Raw genomic sequence first — 13,680 nt, 5'->3', positions numbered from 1 at the left:
GGTTCCTGGTCTGAAAAAGCACCTTGTGCTGTGACAACAAGGACAGTGTGAAACAGAAGGAAATGTCTCTGAGATAAAACTGGAAACGGACACATCAGCAACACACCTCTCCTCAGGTTTCTTTCCTTCTTCCTGATGCACACACACACACACACACACACACACACACCTGCTTTATCAAAGAAGGTGCTGATTTAGAATGATTCTGCAAAAACACACACTTCAAGTGTTTCCATTGATGCTGTGGATTCATGAATCCTAACAGAGAAGACCAAGAGTCAGCACAGAACTCAGAACGTTTCCCAAACCACAGAAAAGTGCACAGCAGCACGGGGGGTCTCGTTGAAGGTGTGGGACCTTTAACAGGAAACAAACAGGACGGTGCACCCGATAAACGATGCGTTCAGGGACCCAGCAGCACAGCCGGCCCTCCCCAGGTTCTCATCACCTTCGTGCAGAGTGACCTTTGTACAGACTAAACTTCATAGCAGCTAATATCACAGAGGCAGCAGGGGTGGGACTGGTGAGGTGTCGTCATGTCAACTGGCAGCGGTGTGTGTGTCTGTGTGTGTGTGTCTGTGTGTGTCTGTGTGTGTGTTGCTGTGAGGCACAAACAAACTTCAAAAATGCTTTCATTCATTGAGCAGTTGTTGCCGCTTCAGAGCAGATTAACAGGATGATGGATGATAAGTTTGTGTGTCTGTCGACTTCACAAAAGCTCAACGGGCCAGACTGTTAAAAACACAGAGCTTCAGGCCGTCACTGAGGGTTAGCGAAATGCTAACTACTCTCAGACACCAACAACCAGATGGAGACACAAAGAGGAACGTGTAGATATAACTGAGATGGTTTTACAGCCTCTCCTATGAAGCAACGTCCTCTGTACCTCCACATGTCGGCCTGAGGAGCAGAGGACGGAGTTCCTGAAGGAGGGGAGGGAGGTGGGGGAGGTGGGGGAGGGAGGGGAGCTCTGCCTCCTCGGCTAATAAAGTGTGTGAGCCTGTTTCACTCTGTGTGTCGTGTGCCTGCGCTGAGGAGGGGAGGAGACACACTTCATCGTTCGGAGGGAAACTAAAGTCACCGAGCAGCCGGTCGGCCTCCGGACACCGCGTCCTCCCTCCGTCCATCCGTCCAACAGCGCCTGCCGTTTCCACGGCGGCCCTGCTTCACAGCCTTTCTCTGGATCTATCCGACCGTCTTCTGCATCTTTGCTGGGAGCTGATTTAACCCAAAGAGTTTGCAAAGGTAAGACATGAAACAGCTTCTTTATCACAGGCGAGGAACAGGCTGAGGTTGTTATGAGGAGACATTTTGTTTTGTTTCCCTGCCTGGAAACTGGAGCTGGTCTATTTCAGTCCACATATGATCGACTGTCATTTCCCTGAAGCACCGAGCAAACTGTCGAGATCTTCACCTTTAAAAACACATTTTCACACATCGTCACACACAGTCGTCCGGAGGCAGAGAACATTACACAGACGAGTTTCTATGTCCTGAATCAGAGCCTGACTCTGACTTGTGATTTCCATTTGAGTCTTGTCGGCCGCTCGCCGGCTTTTTAAGGAAACACTTGGCGTGAGTGCAGCTCTGCTGCCGGACGGCTCCTGTTACAGCAGGCGAAGCACCCGCAGGCCGCACTGCGTGCTGCTCATCACGTTATAAATACAGCCACGACCACACGGGGCCCGTCTGAGAGCGCCTCTCTGACTGAACCTCCGCTCTGAAACCTGCACCAACAACAGACACACATCTGTGACCGTGCTGCGGAGCAATGACCACAACGCTCATCAGCAGCAGGAATTCCAACATGGCCGCTCTCAACGATGTCACATGGGCTCTAATCAGATATAAATCCACCTAAAGAGCCGAGTCTGATCTGAAAAATCACCAATGATCAGATCTGTGAGGCCTGAAGCCCTGAGGCACATCACTGGACTCCAGACTGGAACACATGTCAAACATCAAAGCAGACTGCAGCCACTGAACGCAACAAACAAACAAACAAACAAACTAAGGTTCCACAAACAGTGGTTAAAGATTCAACTCTGACCTCCTGCATGGCTGAAAACGTGACATCACAGTCCCTCCATACAGCCGGCTCCATGTGTGTCCAGTCTGCCAGCATCAATCCCATGGACCAGCCCCCTCACCTGATCCAGTTATTGATCTTATTAGCATCAGGATCCCTTTCTGTAAGCGCTGCGTGCTGCGAACAGAGCAGCTGATCATATGTCTGTGTTTGGGCTTATGAAGCAGGAGCGGCACATTGTTCTATAGCGGTCATGCTCCAGCCGGGTCTGGAGGTGATGTGGGCCCTCGGGTGTTTGGCCTTGTCGGGCCGCCGCCTGCTGACGAGTCATTACTCAGGATTATTAGCTCCACTGGTTGTTGCACCGGCTGCGGGGCAAAGGCTGCTGTTAGACCGCTGTGTTTACAGCAGCCGGAGGCCGGAGCCCTGCACAGAGATATCAGATAAATACAACACACACCAACAGAGCTCTCTGTCAACAGGCTCACCCTCAGGACAGCTCAGAGGCTTTGGCAGCCGAAAAACACAACAGCTGTGTTCCTGTTATTTAAAAGTCTCCACGGGCTTCTGATCAATGCTCTGTAGTTAAAGTAGCTTCTGTGTCTCAGAGTTATTTTTATAACACACCGTTTGTCTCCAAACTCTTTTAATGACTGAACCCGTCATAAAATCCAAGCGAGGAGCGTTCAGAGAAAGAGCCTTTCTGCACCGTCACAGCCTTCCAGATCCTTCTCCGTGACCTCTGACCTACATTCACCTCAAATGTAGGTCAGAGCTAAAATAAGTGGCTGTTTGGCTGGGAGATAAAAATGGCCGCCTCCACCCCTGCCGCCCCCGCCCGGCTGACCTTTGGAATTGGAATTTATCTGAGCCGCTGATGTTTGTAGAATTAAAACAGACATGAAGAGGAGGAGCCTCTAGGAGGTTAGAACAGAGGCAGCGTTAACCTTTCCCCCACATCTGACCGGCACAGCAGCCACATGTGAGCTCCTTAAGTCTGAAGGCCCATTGTTCTCCGGTCACACACACAGAGTTTAACCATAGTCATGGAAGGAAGCCGGACATCCTCACACCTGAGTCTGCAGCAGAGTTACAGCACGATGAGCCACACATCCAGCGTCAGAGAGAAGCTCCTGTGCTTTTTTTAAAAAAAGAACACAAAAACGTCGAAAATGTCCTAATATGAGGGTCAAGAGGTCAAGAGGTCAGGGGGGAGCACCTCAGACATTCCTGTGAAGTTGTCAAGCTATTGAGTGTGTCGCACCCACAGAACACCAACACTGTACAAACAGCTGCTTCCATAAGAAAGAACATCCAGAACCAGCAGAGGTCAAAGGTGACGCCATGTTGCTGCTGCTGTCCTCAGCTTTGGAACGCTGCTTCCTCCTTTAATCCGACAACATTTCAACACAAACGAAGCATCTGGACACAGATCAGTGTGATAACGCTGGAAACCACCTCTGTAAACATTTGATTTGGTTTTTACTTGGTCTGCGGCCCGTCCACTAACAGGGAGAAGGTGAGGTTAATGACCTATACGGCAGCCAGCCACCAGGGGGCGATCCACCATCATGTTCATTTTTATATACAGAAAAAGTCTATGGTATTCAAACATCAGGTGCACAGACTCCACCAACAGAGTGTGTGACGTCAGGGCCCCTGATATGTGTGTGTCCAGACCAGCAGGACACCGCTAACATCTGCAGTCCAACCTGGAGCGGCTGGTCTTACGAAACACGACCGTCTGCCACGCGAAAATAAATATTTATGCGTCCCTGTTTCCAGAAAAAGAACCTTATCTAAAGCTAACAGGGCCTCGATGGTTTAACGAGAAGTCTACACAGAGTGAGCGAGGACAGACTCACACAAGCCTGTTGACCCGAACCACAGGACTTTAACCCTAGCTTCAACAGCTCATCAAACTGGACCCGCCAAAACACACACACAGACACACACACACACACACACACACACACCGTTTACGACAAACAGTGAGAGCATCGTAATCTAAAAACACGTGTAATAAAATAATCCACCTGTCATGGAAACTTCACTGTACACAAATGAAAGAATTCTGCAAGTGTTAACAACACACACACAGACACACAAACACACACACACAGACACAGACACACAAACACACACACACACACACAGACACAGACACACAAACACACAGACACACACAGACAGACACACACATACACACACACACACACAGACACACACACACACAGACACACACACACACAGAGACACACACACAGAGACACACACACACACACAGAAACTATTAATAGCAGCATCATGGTTCCAGGTGACGGCCTGAACAAACTGACCTGCAAACATTTCCTCTGTTTGTTTGGACATTCACCTTTTACATTTCCCTGCTCTATATCTCTCTGTCCAACACACACTCACACACTCGCACTTGTTCTGTTTACAGTTGATTTTGTTAAACTGAATCGATGACAAAGTGGATGAAGCTCCACAGAGCTGTGTGACAGTCTGAGGTTTGTCTGTCTCTGCAGGATGTGGACCCTGTAGGTCCTCCACCTCACCTATCAGAAACGCCATGACCAGCGTCAACTCTCCGGCCTGTCTGCTCGCCCGCAACCACTTCTACAGAAGTATGACTGCACACACACACACACACACACAGACACACACACAGACACACACACAGACACACACAGAGACACACACACAGAGACACACACACAGAGACACACACACAGAGACACACACACACACACACACACACACACACACACACACACACACACACACACACACACACACACAGAGACACACACACACACAGAGAGACACACACACACACACACACACACACACACACACACACTAATCTGTATTAAGCTCTGTGACCATGTGACCTTGTGTAAACGTGACTCAAAACAAAAACAGCACCAGTGGAAAGTTACTGACAGACGTCTGCCAGCAGCAGGAAAGAAGAGAGCTGAGCTCACAGCACAGAGGAGGAACACATGATAACACGAGTCCAAGAAAGTACACGTCAGAGTCAATAAACCGATCAGACGAAAGTGATTGATGACAGAATCCGTGCACATAATGAGTAAAGTTTTACAAATAAATAAATAACTTGGTGGTCAACGTGCAGCTGAGCACTGAGTTCTCAGTGAAGCCGGCTTTGCCTGTATTTGGATTAACCCTGAGTTTAGAAACACAACATGGAGACCTACACACAGACTCAGAGAGCTGCGAGTGAAGGATTCTCATCTCTCTCCACCACATTCACGGTTACCATAGTTACCAAGAACACCACATTAGACATGCCAGCCAAACACACCAGCAGCACACATGGTCATTTTCAGTCTGAATGCACCGCTCTGTGTGTGTGTGTCTGTTTCAGGTTTGCCTCCAAGCCCTGAACCCATAAAGTCCACATTCAGCTGTCAGAGCGACTCACAGACCATCCACAGACCGAGACAGATCACCCTATGGGTCACCATGGCAACGCCTCCTGGTAAATCTCGCCTACATACACAACAGACAGAAGCGTGTGTATGCAACACACACTTCCCTGAAACATGTGTGTGTGTGTGTGTGTTGCATACATGTACACAAACGGCAGAGCATCACTCAGGTCTGACCCCGACGCTGGACGCTCATGGCTAGCATTCCACGCCATCCCACAGGGGTCAAAGGTCAGGGCAAACCCAGGCAACATGATCCACCTGAAAACCTGGTGTGTTTATGGTTCAGGGATTTATTGCACAGACGCAACATCAGGCTGGAGTTAAGAGGAGGAGGAGGAAGAGGAGGAAGAGGAAGATGGGGGGGTTACAGCTGTGCCCAGTTTGAGTATTTTTAACAGATATAAAAGCTTTTCTGTGCACACACGTTATTTATAACAATGTTCAAGGGACAAATGAGGAGTTTTCCAAAAAAACAGCAAAGTGCTGCATTCAAGGACCAAAAACCTTATAAACACACATAAGACCAATAAATGAGTCAGTCAGTCAAGATGTGCTGAGAAAGTTCTGAGATGACCCTGAACTACTAAAAAAAAACAATCCTATATTTTTTCAGTGGTCCCTGAATGCATCGTGTCTTGATATTTGATTGGTTCCATTCTAGCCATCACATTAAAAAAATGTATTTTATAAAAAGATTATTGATCGTACTGATATTTTTCACTTCTTCCCAGGATTCCCGGTTGCCATGGGAACCAAAGGTTTATGGGTCAACATCGTCCTGGGCTCTTCCTCCTCGCCTCACGTCTCCTCCTCTAAACCAACCAACTCCGCAGACCGGCGTGTCAAGTAGCCGAGGAAACGAGCGCAGGTTCTCATGACGTTTCATTCCCCTGCTTTTGATTGGCTGCTCAGGATGTGGCAGTCACATGAGCGATGCACTCACCGCAGCCCGATGCTGAAAACATTTCGATTGTAGTCGGAGGCCCGACGAGGCCACAGATGTGCCACAGAGACGCTGGATTTAAGAAAATATGAGTTCTGTTTTCAGGCACCTCGGCTCCTTCAGGGCGCTCTAATCTGTCCTAATCTCACTGACGTGTGTATTAAATACGATGTTTTAAGTGTATGTTGTTTTGATTTAGAAGGAAGATGGCCGCTTGTCTCTGACCGCAGAAAAGCACAAAAATGCAAAGTAAATGAAGGAGAGGGAGTACGCAGGTGTCCTCTGATGACAGGCGGAGCTTCACACACAGCTGCACCTGTGGCAGCGTCTCCACCTCTATTTCAGTAAGTACATCAAACAAGCAGCATGTGTGGATTACATAATACAAGAACACCAAAGGCCCGGAGCCAGCAGCCACTGAGATAAATGCTTCACTTCAACACTGCACGGGCCTCAGGCCAGAACAGCAGGCGAGGCAGCCGGGAAGGAGCCAAAGACTCTTAGATAGTATGAATATGAATAAACACATACGTCACATACTAAAGGAGGGTCAGCAGGAAGAGACCCGGGTCTCTCAGAGCAGGCTGTGTGGCGTGGCCGAGCCTCCTCCAGACTCTGTGCTGCCCTTTAACATCCATGCACTGTAGGACTTCCTGTAGCGTCTGCCAGCTGCTCTGTCTGCTGACATGTGTCAATAAAGTTTGACAGCAAGTGGCTGATTCTTTAAAAACTATTGCTAATAACGCTGAGGAGGCAGCTGAGGAAGAGCAGCTGGTTTCCCGCCCATGATTCTCATCAGAAGGCTGCAGCTCCACCACCACCGACTCCATGTTCGTCATAGAGAAGAAAAACACACAGCTGGCTGAACTGACACGTAGCGCTGCGTCTACTGTGCAGAAGCTTAACCCAGAGAATCTCAAACATCACCTCGAAGCCGCCTCGGAGCGTCCAGTCTGAGCTCCTCTCCTGCTTGTTGTTCTCCCCACACTGTGATCTCTGAGCAAACCTGCCAAATATTCATGTAACACTGAGATGTGTCGTCTGACATTTTGCTGTAAATAAACCTGAATAAATGTATTTTAGACTAATTCTGTTGCAGCTGACTTCATATGATGCAGATCTGTAAGCAGGCAGAACACATGTGGAGACGACAAAGACGTCAGTGACCCGGAGCAGCCGGTGACCCGGAAAAAGTGCAGCGTGGAGGCAGAGAGCGGTTCAACCGTTCATCTCCGTCATGCAGAGGGGACACTTTGGCCATTGTTTGTCTTTCCTCTGTTTAACAGAGAGCGAGAGTGTGAACAGGGGGGAGAGAGAGAGAGAGAGAGAGAGAGGTGCTTACACAATCCAGTTTTACAGTCCGCTGCGTCAGCAGGCAGAATGTTTTCCTCCACTTGCACACGTCAAAAGATGAAAGGGAGACACAAAGGTTAGCTGCTGTCACCACATGTAGGAGCCTGTGGTCCTGCTCCTAACAGGACCAGGCTGATCAGGATCGGGATTAGGATTAGGATGAGGTAATCTGTTGACTGACTATGTCAATTCATCAATTATCAGATAAAAATCCAGATGACAGGACTGAACCACACCTTTATACACCTTAGCATCACCCTCCGTTTCTATGGCTACGCCTCATACCATCCTCAGTCTGCACTGTTCACACACCGTGACACTGAACTCTCAGAGTTCTGTTCACCATCAGTGATCAGGTCTGATCTGCAGCAAATAACTATGACAGGATCAATGAAAACCATCAGTAAGAAGAAGAGAGACTCTGATCAAACAGCTTCTTCACAGATTAGCTGGAAAATATGTGACATGTCTGAAAATATCCACATGAAGCGAGTTAGCATCAACAAGTCGGGCTTATTTAATCCCACTGCTCCACACAAAAACCAGCACGAGTTTCTAATCTGTCTGCTACAGCTTCCACTGGAAGAGCCGAACATCCCGGCAGATTAGACCGGAAGTGAAATTAATAAACAGTCAAGGTTTCAGCCAAAGCAGCAAACACACAAACACAAAGCAGCAAACACACAAACACAAAGCAGCAAACACACAAACACACATGAACACACACCAGCAGCAGGTGCTTCTTACCTGCATGACGACCTCACGTGTCTCTGACCAGCTGCAGACAGGAAACCTCCGACTTCCGGTCTGAAATGGCGTCTTTGGTACATTTGTTTTTTTCCAAACAGCGGTGATGAACCAGAAAACATGAGCAGTGTGTTTGTAATCCTACAGAACAGGAGAGCGTGAGAACAGGCAGCAGACATCTTGGAAGGAAGGAGGAAGCGCAGCTGTGCTGATGAGGGCCGCTCCGACCAGACCCACCTGGACTTCATGCACAATATTTATCTATAAATAACTTCCTGTGCCTTCAACATAAGAACTCATTAAAAATTCATTTTCAAAATAAGAGCGTAAGCGACAGTGGAATATAATGCTCAGATTAACGCTGTGTAAACACGCAGGTTCTTCACTGTGGGCCTGCTGCTTTCTGCATGTGGGCAGGACGGAGAGCCGAAGTTACACAACTCTACATCAGAGCACACAAAGTGCTGCTTTCAGTGTTTACTCTGCTCCTGGAACAGCCCTGTACAAAGCCCATCCAGCCACTCCATGCAAACACATGCAGGCCGGGCCCCTGCAGGCTGAGGACTGAAGGACGACAACCACACAGTCAACAGAGAGCAGTGTGTGTGTGTCTGTGTCTGTGTGTGTGTGCTGCAGTGACACCGACACAGGGCTTTAGGCTGCAGGAGTCTACTTTATTGCATTTGCAATTTGACATGGTGACAAAGTGAAAGATATTTAACAAAAGGCACGTGGTGTGTGTGTGTGCGCACCACAGTGTGTCAATGCAAAACAGTATTACAAACGCAGGATGTTACAAAGGTTATAAAACGAAGGAGCTTATCGTTGCATCATTTTTGTTTTTTTTATATTTTTAAGGTTTTTTTGGTCGTCAATAAAAAAAAGACACAAGTTACAGAAACAAACACATTTAAGGCAGCCTGTACTACGATGAATAATATCAAAAAAAAAACTAAGGTTGTAAACGGGACGTCCTCCCGTCACCTAGCGTTGGTCGTTGGTTGTGTCGTGTGTTGTGTTGTGTTGTGCCCCCCCCCCACACCCCCCAGGTGCGGTGTGGATCGGAGTGAGGCTGCAGGGATCAGGAGGAGGTGGGAGTTCCTGCATCGCTGCTCTCACTGCTCTGCCGCTGCATCACCATCTCCTTGGCAACGCAGGTGATCTGACCGTTTGTCACCACACCCGTGACCCCCGCCCTGCAACAGGCAAAGACAGAGAGAGAGGGGGGTTAAGAACCCAGACCCAGAGAGGAGAGAAAGTCCAGCAGAGCAAACAGACGCCAGTGTCGCGGCATAAAAGCTCGGTGCTTAGGGTCCACTGCCTCACACACGTCTGTACGCTGTGTGTGTGTGTGTGTGTGTGTACTTACTTCTGCTGTGCCTCCTCAGTCAACGGGGTCATCCCAGGCTGCTTCCCAAAAAAGAAACTGGACCACCAATGGCCAGAATCCTGCTTGGGGAGTCCTGCAGAAACAAAGAAAACACAACTTCATAAAACAAACATTAACAACCCAGCAAGTGTGACAGGAAGGGTGTGTGTGTGTTTCAGCCACACTCGGAGCCATAATTAGCTTTCAGATCAAGTTAAAGTGTCACCGCCCGAGTCTGACTGATCACACAGACTACCATGAATGGAAATGAACATTATTCTTACACAAAATGAGGTTAGGAGCTCTAAACACACTAAAACAAACAGAACTCCATGTCTACACACACATTAACCTTTCACCTACTTTTACACACAGCTCTGTGAGGAAGTGTGTGAGTGTGTGTGTGTGTGTGTGTGTGTGTGACTATTTCAGCTCCAGCACCATGCAGGAATCTGACCGAGTTTTAAACCGGCACAGTGACGCGGGCCTGAAACAGCAGCTCACTGCAGAACCAGGTGGGTTTCCATATTTACCAGGACCGCCTGGTGAGGTCAGCACATGCCAACTGGAGTCTGAACCGACACCTGAATCCTCATCCTGAAAGGGAGCAGCAGGGTGTGAGAGAACCCCTGAATAGGACTGAATATAACCTCCCTGCTGATCAGACAAAAAGCCGGCTCAGACCAGAGCGGTCCAGGTGCTTCTCTGTGATGACTCAAACACTGTGGGCTCTGAGGCAACAGCTGACTCAGCCGCAGCAATCGTAGCGTTACTGAACGCTCTGCGTGCAATATCACAGCAGAATGAGGAAACTAACTTGTGAAACAGATGTTAGGACGAACATCTGGCACAAAGATGCACTAACTAACATGATGGAACATCGTAGGGGGGCCGGATTCGGCCTGCGGGCCTTGAGTTTGAAGCGTTTTGATAGTTTTACCGACAGGTTCTACTGGAGCAGGATGAGCCAGCCGTGTTGATACTTTAAACACCGACTACCTTTGGTAATCAGCCATGTGAACACACACACCACTCAGACTTTAACCACAGTTAACAAAACCTGAATTCCAGTCACTCACCTGGATGGTGAGGGATGACCTCCCCACTGTACTCCGAACTGCCGCAAGAGCTGCTGCTGGAGGTGGAGCCGATGCGCCCTGCAGGAGGACAGAAGGAGCAGGAACCCCGTTAACGAGGTCAGATTTTGCTGCTCTGATACACAAGCTTCAAGCTTGTGTTCATCTATAAACAATAATAAATCATCTATAAAGGCAGCATTATTCATGTTTAAATACACAGGAAACACCAGTCAGCCGTCACACATTCAGCCAGAGTTCACTGTGACACAGACGGGAGGAAGGAGTCAGCCTGGCTTCGTGCATCGGACAGAGACTCACTTCGGTAGTAGTCAGTGGTCGCCACCAGAGAACCGCCTGCTGGAATAGCTGCCATTCTTCAGTTGTTGGTCGCTGTGCTCTGTGCTTGATGGAAACCTGGAGAGAAAATACAGAGCGGTTATAAACAGGCCAGGCGGCATTAACGGCTTCTCTCCTGACTAATGTCTGCACACGGCTGGAGGCCATGACGGTCTCAATAAACAAGCCTCGACTAACAACATTTGCACAATGCAGAGAAGATAGAAAAGACATGTGTGTCATAGGATTTAACGGATTATTAATCCAATAAATATTCTGGTTGGTAATAGATCTCCTTTATTATTCCACTATAATATTCTTTGCAAGAGCAAAACTAACAGAGGGTTCATGAGAAGGTTTAAATGCAGACAGAAAGTCTTTAAAAACAACAATAACACACATTTGCACAGCAGGATGTGGTCCCACACACACACACACACACACACACACACACACACACACACACACACACACACCCTCAGCACCGTGACGTCACCTCACGTTTTGCAGACTTGTTTACATTAAGCCACTGCAGCAATCCGACATTTTGACGTTAATCTGTTTCACCAAGAATTATGTCCCAAAAAAGGGCAGAAGTTAAGAAAAATAAAAAATAAATAAATCAGTAAATTGACCAAATATGGTGCCTTTAATGTGGGTGGTGTATAAAACTCTTTAAGCAGTAGTTAAGGACATTTTGTTCAGGACAAAAACAAAAAACACACCAGCCTGTCCTCCGGGTCTGTGACCTCTGCTGATTTGGGGATAACATGAAACAACAGCATCACATACATGAATGAACCGAGGCGACAGACGCGGATGTTTTCGTCTCAAAACAAAGCAGCAGCTGCCATTTCAGGATGCTAACGTGCTAGCATCGTTAGCTCGCCCCCTCGGACTGCACAGAAAGCCCCCCCCCCTCCTTCTTCTTCTTCTCTCCACCATTTTCTAACCCCGCGCCGCATCCTCACCTTTAGCTCAACCGGACGTGCTCGATGTTCGGTAGCACCCAATTCAACTCAGTCGGCGAGGCTGGGGGAGTGGACGCTAGGCGACGGGGCCCATTTGAAAAGAAGTTTTGGGTAAATGTAACCCTCCAAGGTCCGAACGGATGTCTCGACGCTGCTGTGTGTCTGACTGCGGGGGCGCTGCGCGTCCTCTTATAGGCAGGCTGCTGACGTCAGCTTCCGAGCGGGGCGGGGCTACAGCAGTGGCTCCTCCCTCCTCCTGGAGGACGTCCAGAACACGTCTGACCCACATCAACTGCGATTCTGGAACAAATGACTCATTTTGACCAATATTTATTAAAGCTCAGTGACGTCATTTAAATCAACACTTTAAAACTTTAAATGTATTTATTTTAAATGAAACATAAGCATCTTTGTCCACCGGGTAAATATACCAACTTTAGCCTTACTAAGCTGATTCAAATCTACACATACATCTATAAAAACCATGAAAACCACTTAAAGTAACACATACAATAGAAAAACTATACTTTATAAACTAAATCTTCCTCTTCTCCAGTGGTGGAGGAAGTACTGAAGCTTGGTACTTAAGTAAAAGTAGAAGTGCTACGTTACAATCCTACTTAAGTAAAAGTCTTAAGTACTTACTTTTAAATGTACTTAAACACCACCTCCATGTCTGACCTCACATCAGTCCAGCACAGCTGTATGAACACAACTGTATTCAGACCTTTTAAAATGTGTAGTGGAGAAGAAAGTACATATATTAGCTGCAAAATGTAGCGGAGTAAAAGTATGCACTGTTATTTTTACTTAAGTACAAATACATAAAAATGTACTTAAGTACAGTAACGAAGTACAAATACTTAGTTACATTCCACCACTGGGTCAGGCTGACAACCACGAATTTGTCACCTGAATAAATAAAGTGTTTACAACATTTCCACACTGTTAACAAGTGCTGTCTGTTTCTTTATCCAGCAGCTCCCTCCAGTGGTGAACAGAAAAACCAAAATCAGTACAGGCGAAAAAAAAACAAAACACACGTTGTCGGCAGGATTCGAACCTGCGCGGGGAGACCCCAATGGATTTCTAGTCCATCGCCTTAACCACTCGGCCACGACAACTGACAGCAGATAATCACGTGCGGTTTTTGTAAAATCTCGCGATGCACAACAAATGCAAACTTTTCCGTGGCTTTGTCATCTGGAGCATATTCTGATGGGCGAAGTGCGGGGTAAACCCTGGACAGACTGCCGGATACAAAGGGAACAGCGCACTCATGACTAGAACAACGATGATAACCCCAGAAATCGACAGTTTTCCCTGGTGGTCTAGTGGTTAGGATTCGGCGCTCTCACCGCCGCGGCCCGGGTTCGATTCCCGGTCAGGGAA

General features: G+C 47.8%; 1 protein-coding gene and 2 non-coding genes across 3 annotated transcripts; 1 reads left to right on the top strand and 2 right to left on the bottom strand.

Annotated features, from left to right (window-relative positions):
* Nucleotides 1-9,186: 9,186 nt before the first annotated feature.
* ppdpfb (pancreatic progenitor cell differentiation and proliferation factor b) lies at nt 9,187-12,454 on the bottom strand. Its single transcript, XM_028410877.1, has 5 exons — nt 12,289-12,454; nt 11,300-11,395; nt 10,982-11,059; nt 9,903-9,996; nt 9,187-9,729 (listed from the first exon to the last, which is right to left on the bottom strand). Exons 2-5 carry the CDS (start codon nt 11,352-11,354, stop codon nt 9,615-9,617), a joined length of 342 nt encoding a protein of 113 aa, XP_028266678.1. The 5' UTR covers nt 11,355-11,395; nt 12,289-12,454; the 3' UTR covers nt 9,187-9,614.
* An 876-nt stretch (nt 12,455-13,330) lies between these two features.
* Nucleotides 13,331-13,412, bottom strand: trnas-aga (transfer RNA serine (anticodon AGA)). The gene has a single exon. It is a non-coding gene; the product is annotated as a tRNA-Ser (tRNA).
* Nucleotides 13,413-13,608: 196 nt separating this feature from the next.
* Nucleotides 13,609-13,680, top strand: trnae-cuc (transfer RNA glutamic acid (anticodon CUC)). Its single transcript has one exon. It is a non-coding gene; the product is annotated as a tRNA-Glu (tRNA).

This window comes from Parambassis ranga, chromosome 7, assembly GCF_900634625.1.
Source record: "Parambassis ranga chromosome 7, fParRan2.1, whole genome shotgun sequence".
NCBI lineage: Eukaryota > Metazoa > Chordata > Actinopteri > Ambassidae > Parambassis > Parambassis ranga.
This window is presented reverse-complemented; position numbering and strand designations above follow the sequence as displayed.

Coding starts and splice junctions, on each gene's coding strand:
- ppdpfb (XM_028410877.1), bottom strand. CDS start 11,354: ATGGCAGCTATTCCAGCAGGCGGTTCTCTGGTGGCGACCACTGACTAC. Junction 11,060..11,299: donor GACCACTGACTACTACCGAA/GTGAGTCTCTGT, acceptor GTCCTCCTGCAG/GGCGCATCGGCTCCACCTCC. Junction 9,997..10,981: donor GGTCATCCCTCACCATCCAG/GTGAGTGACTGG, acceptor TTGTTTCTGCAG/GACTCCCCAAGCAGGATTCT.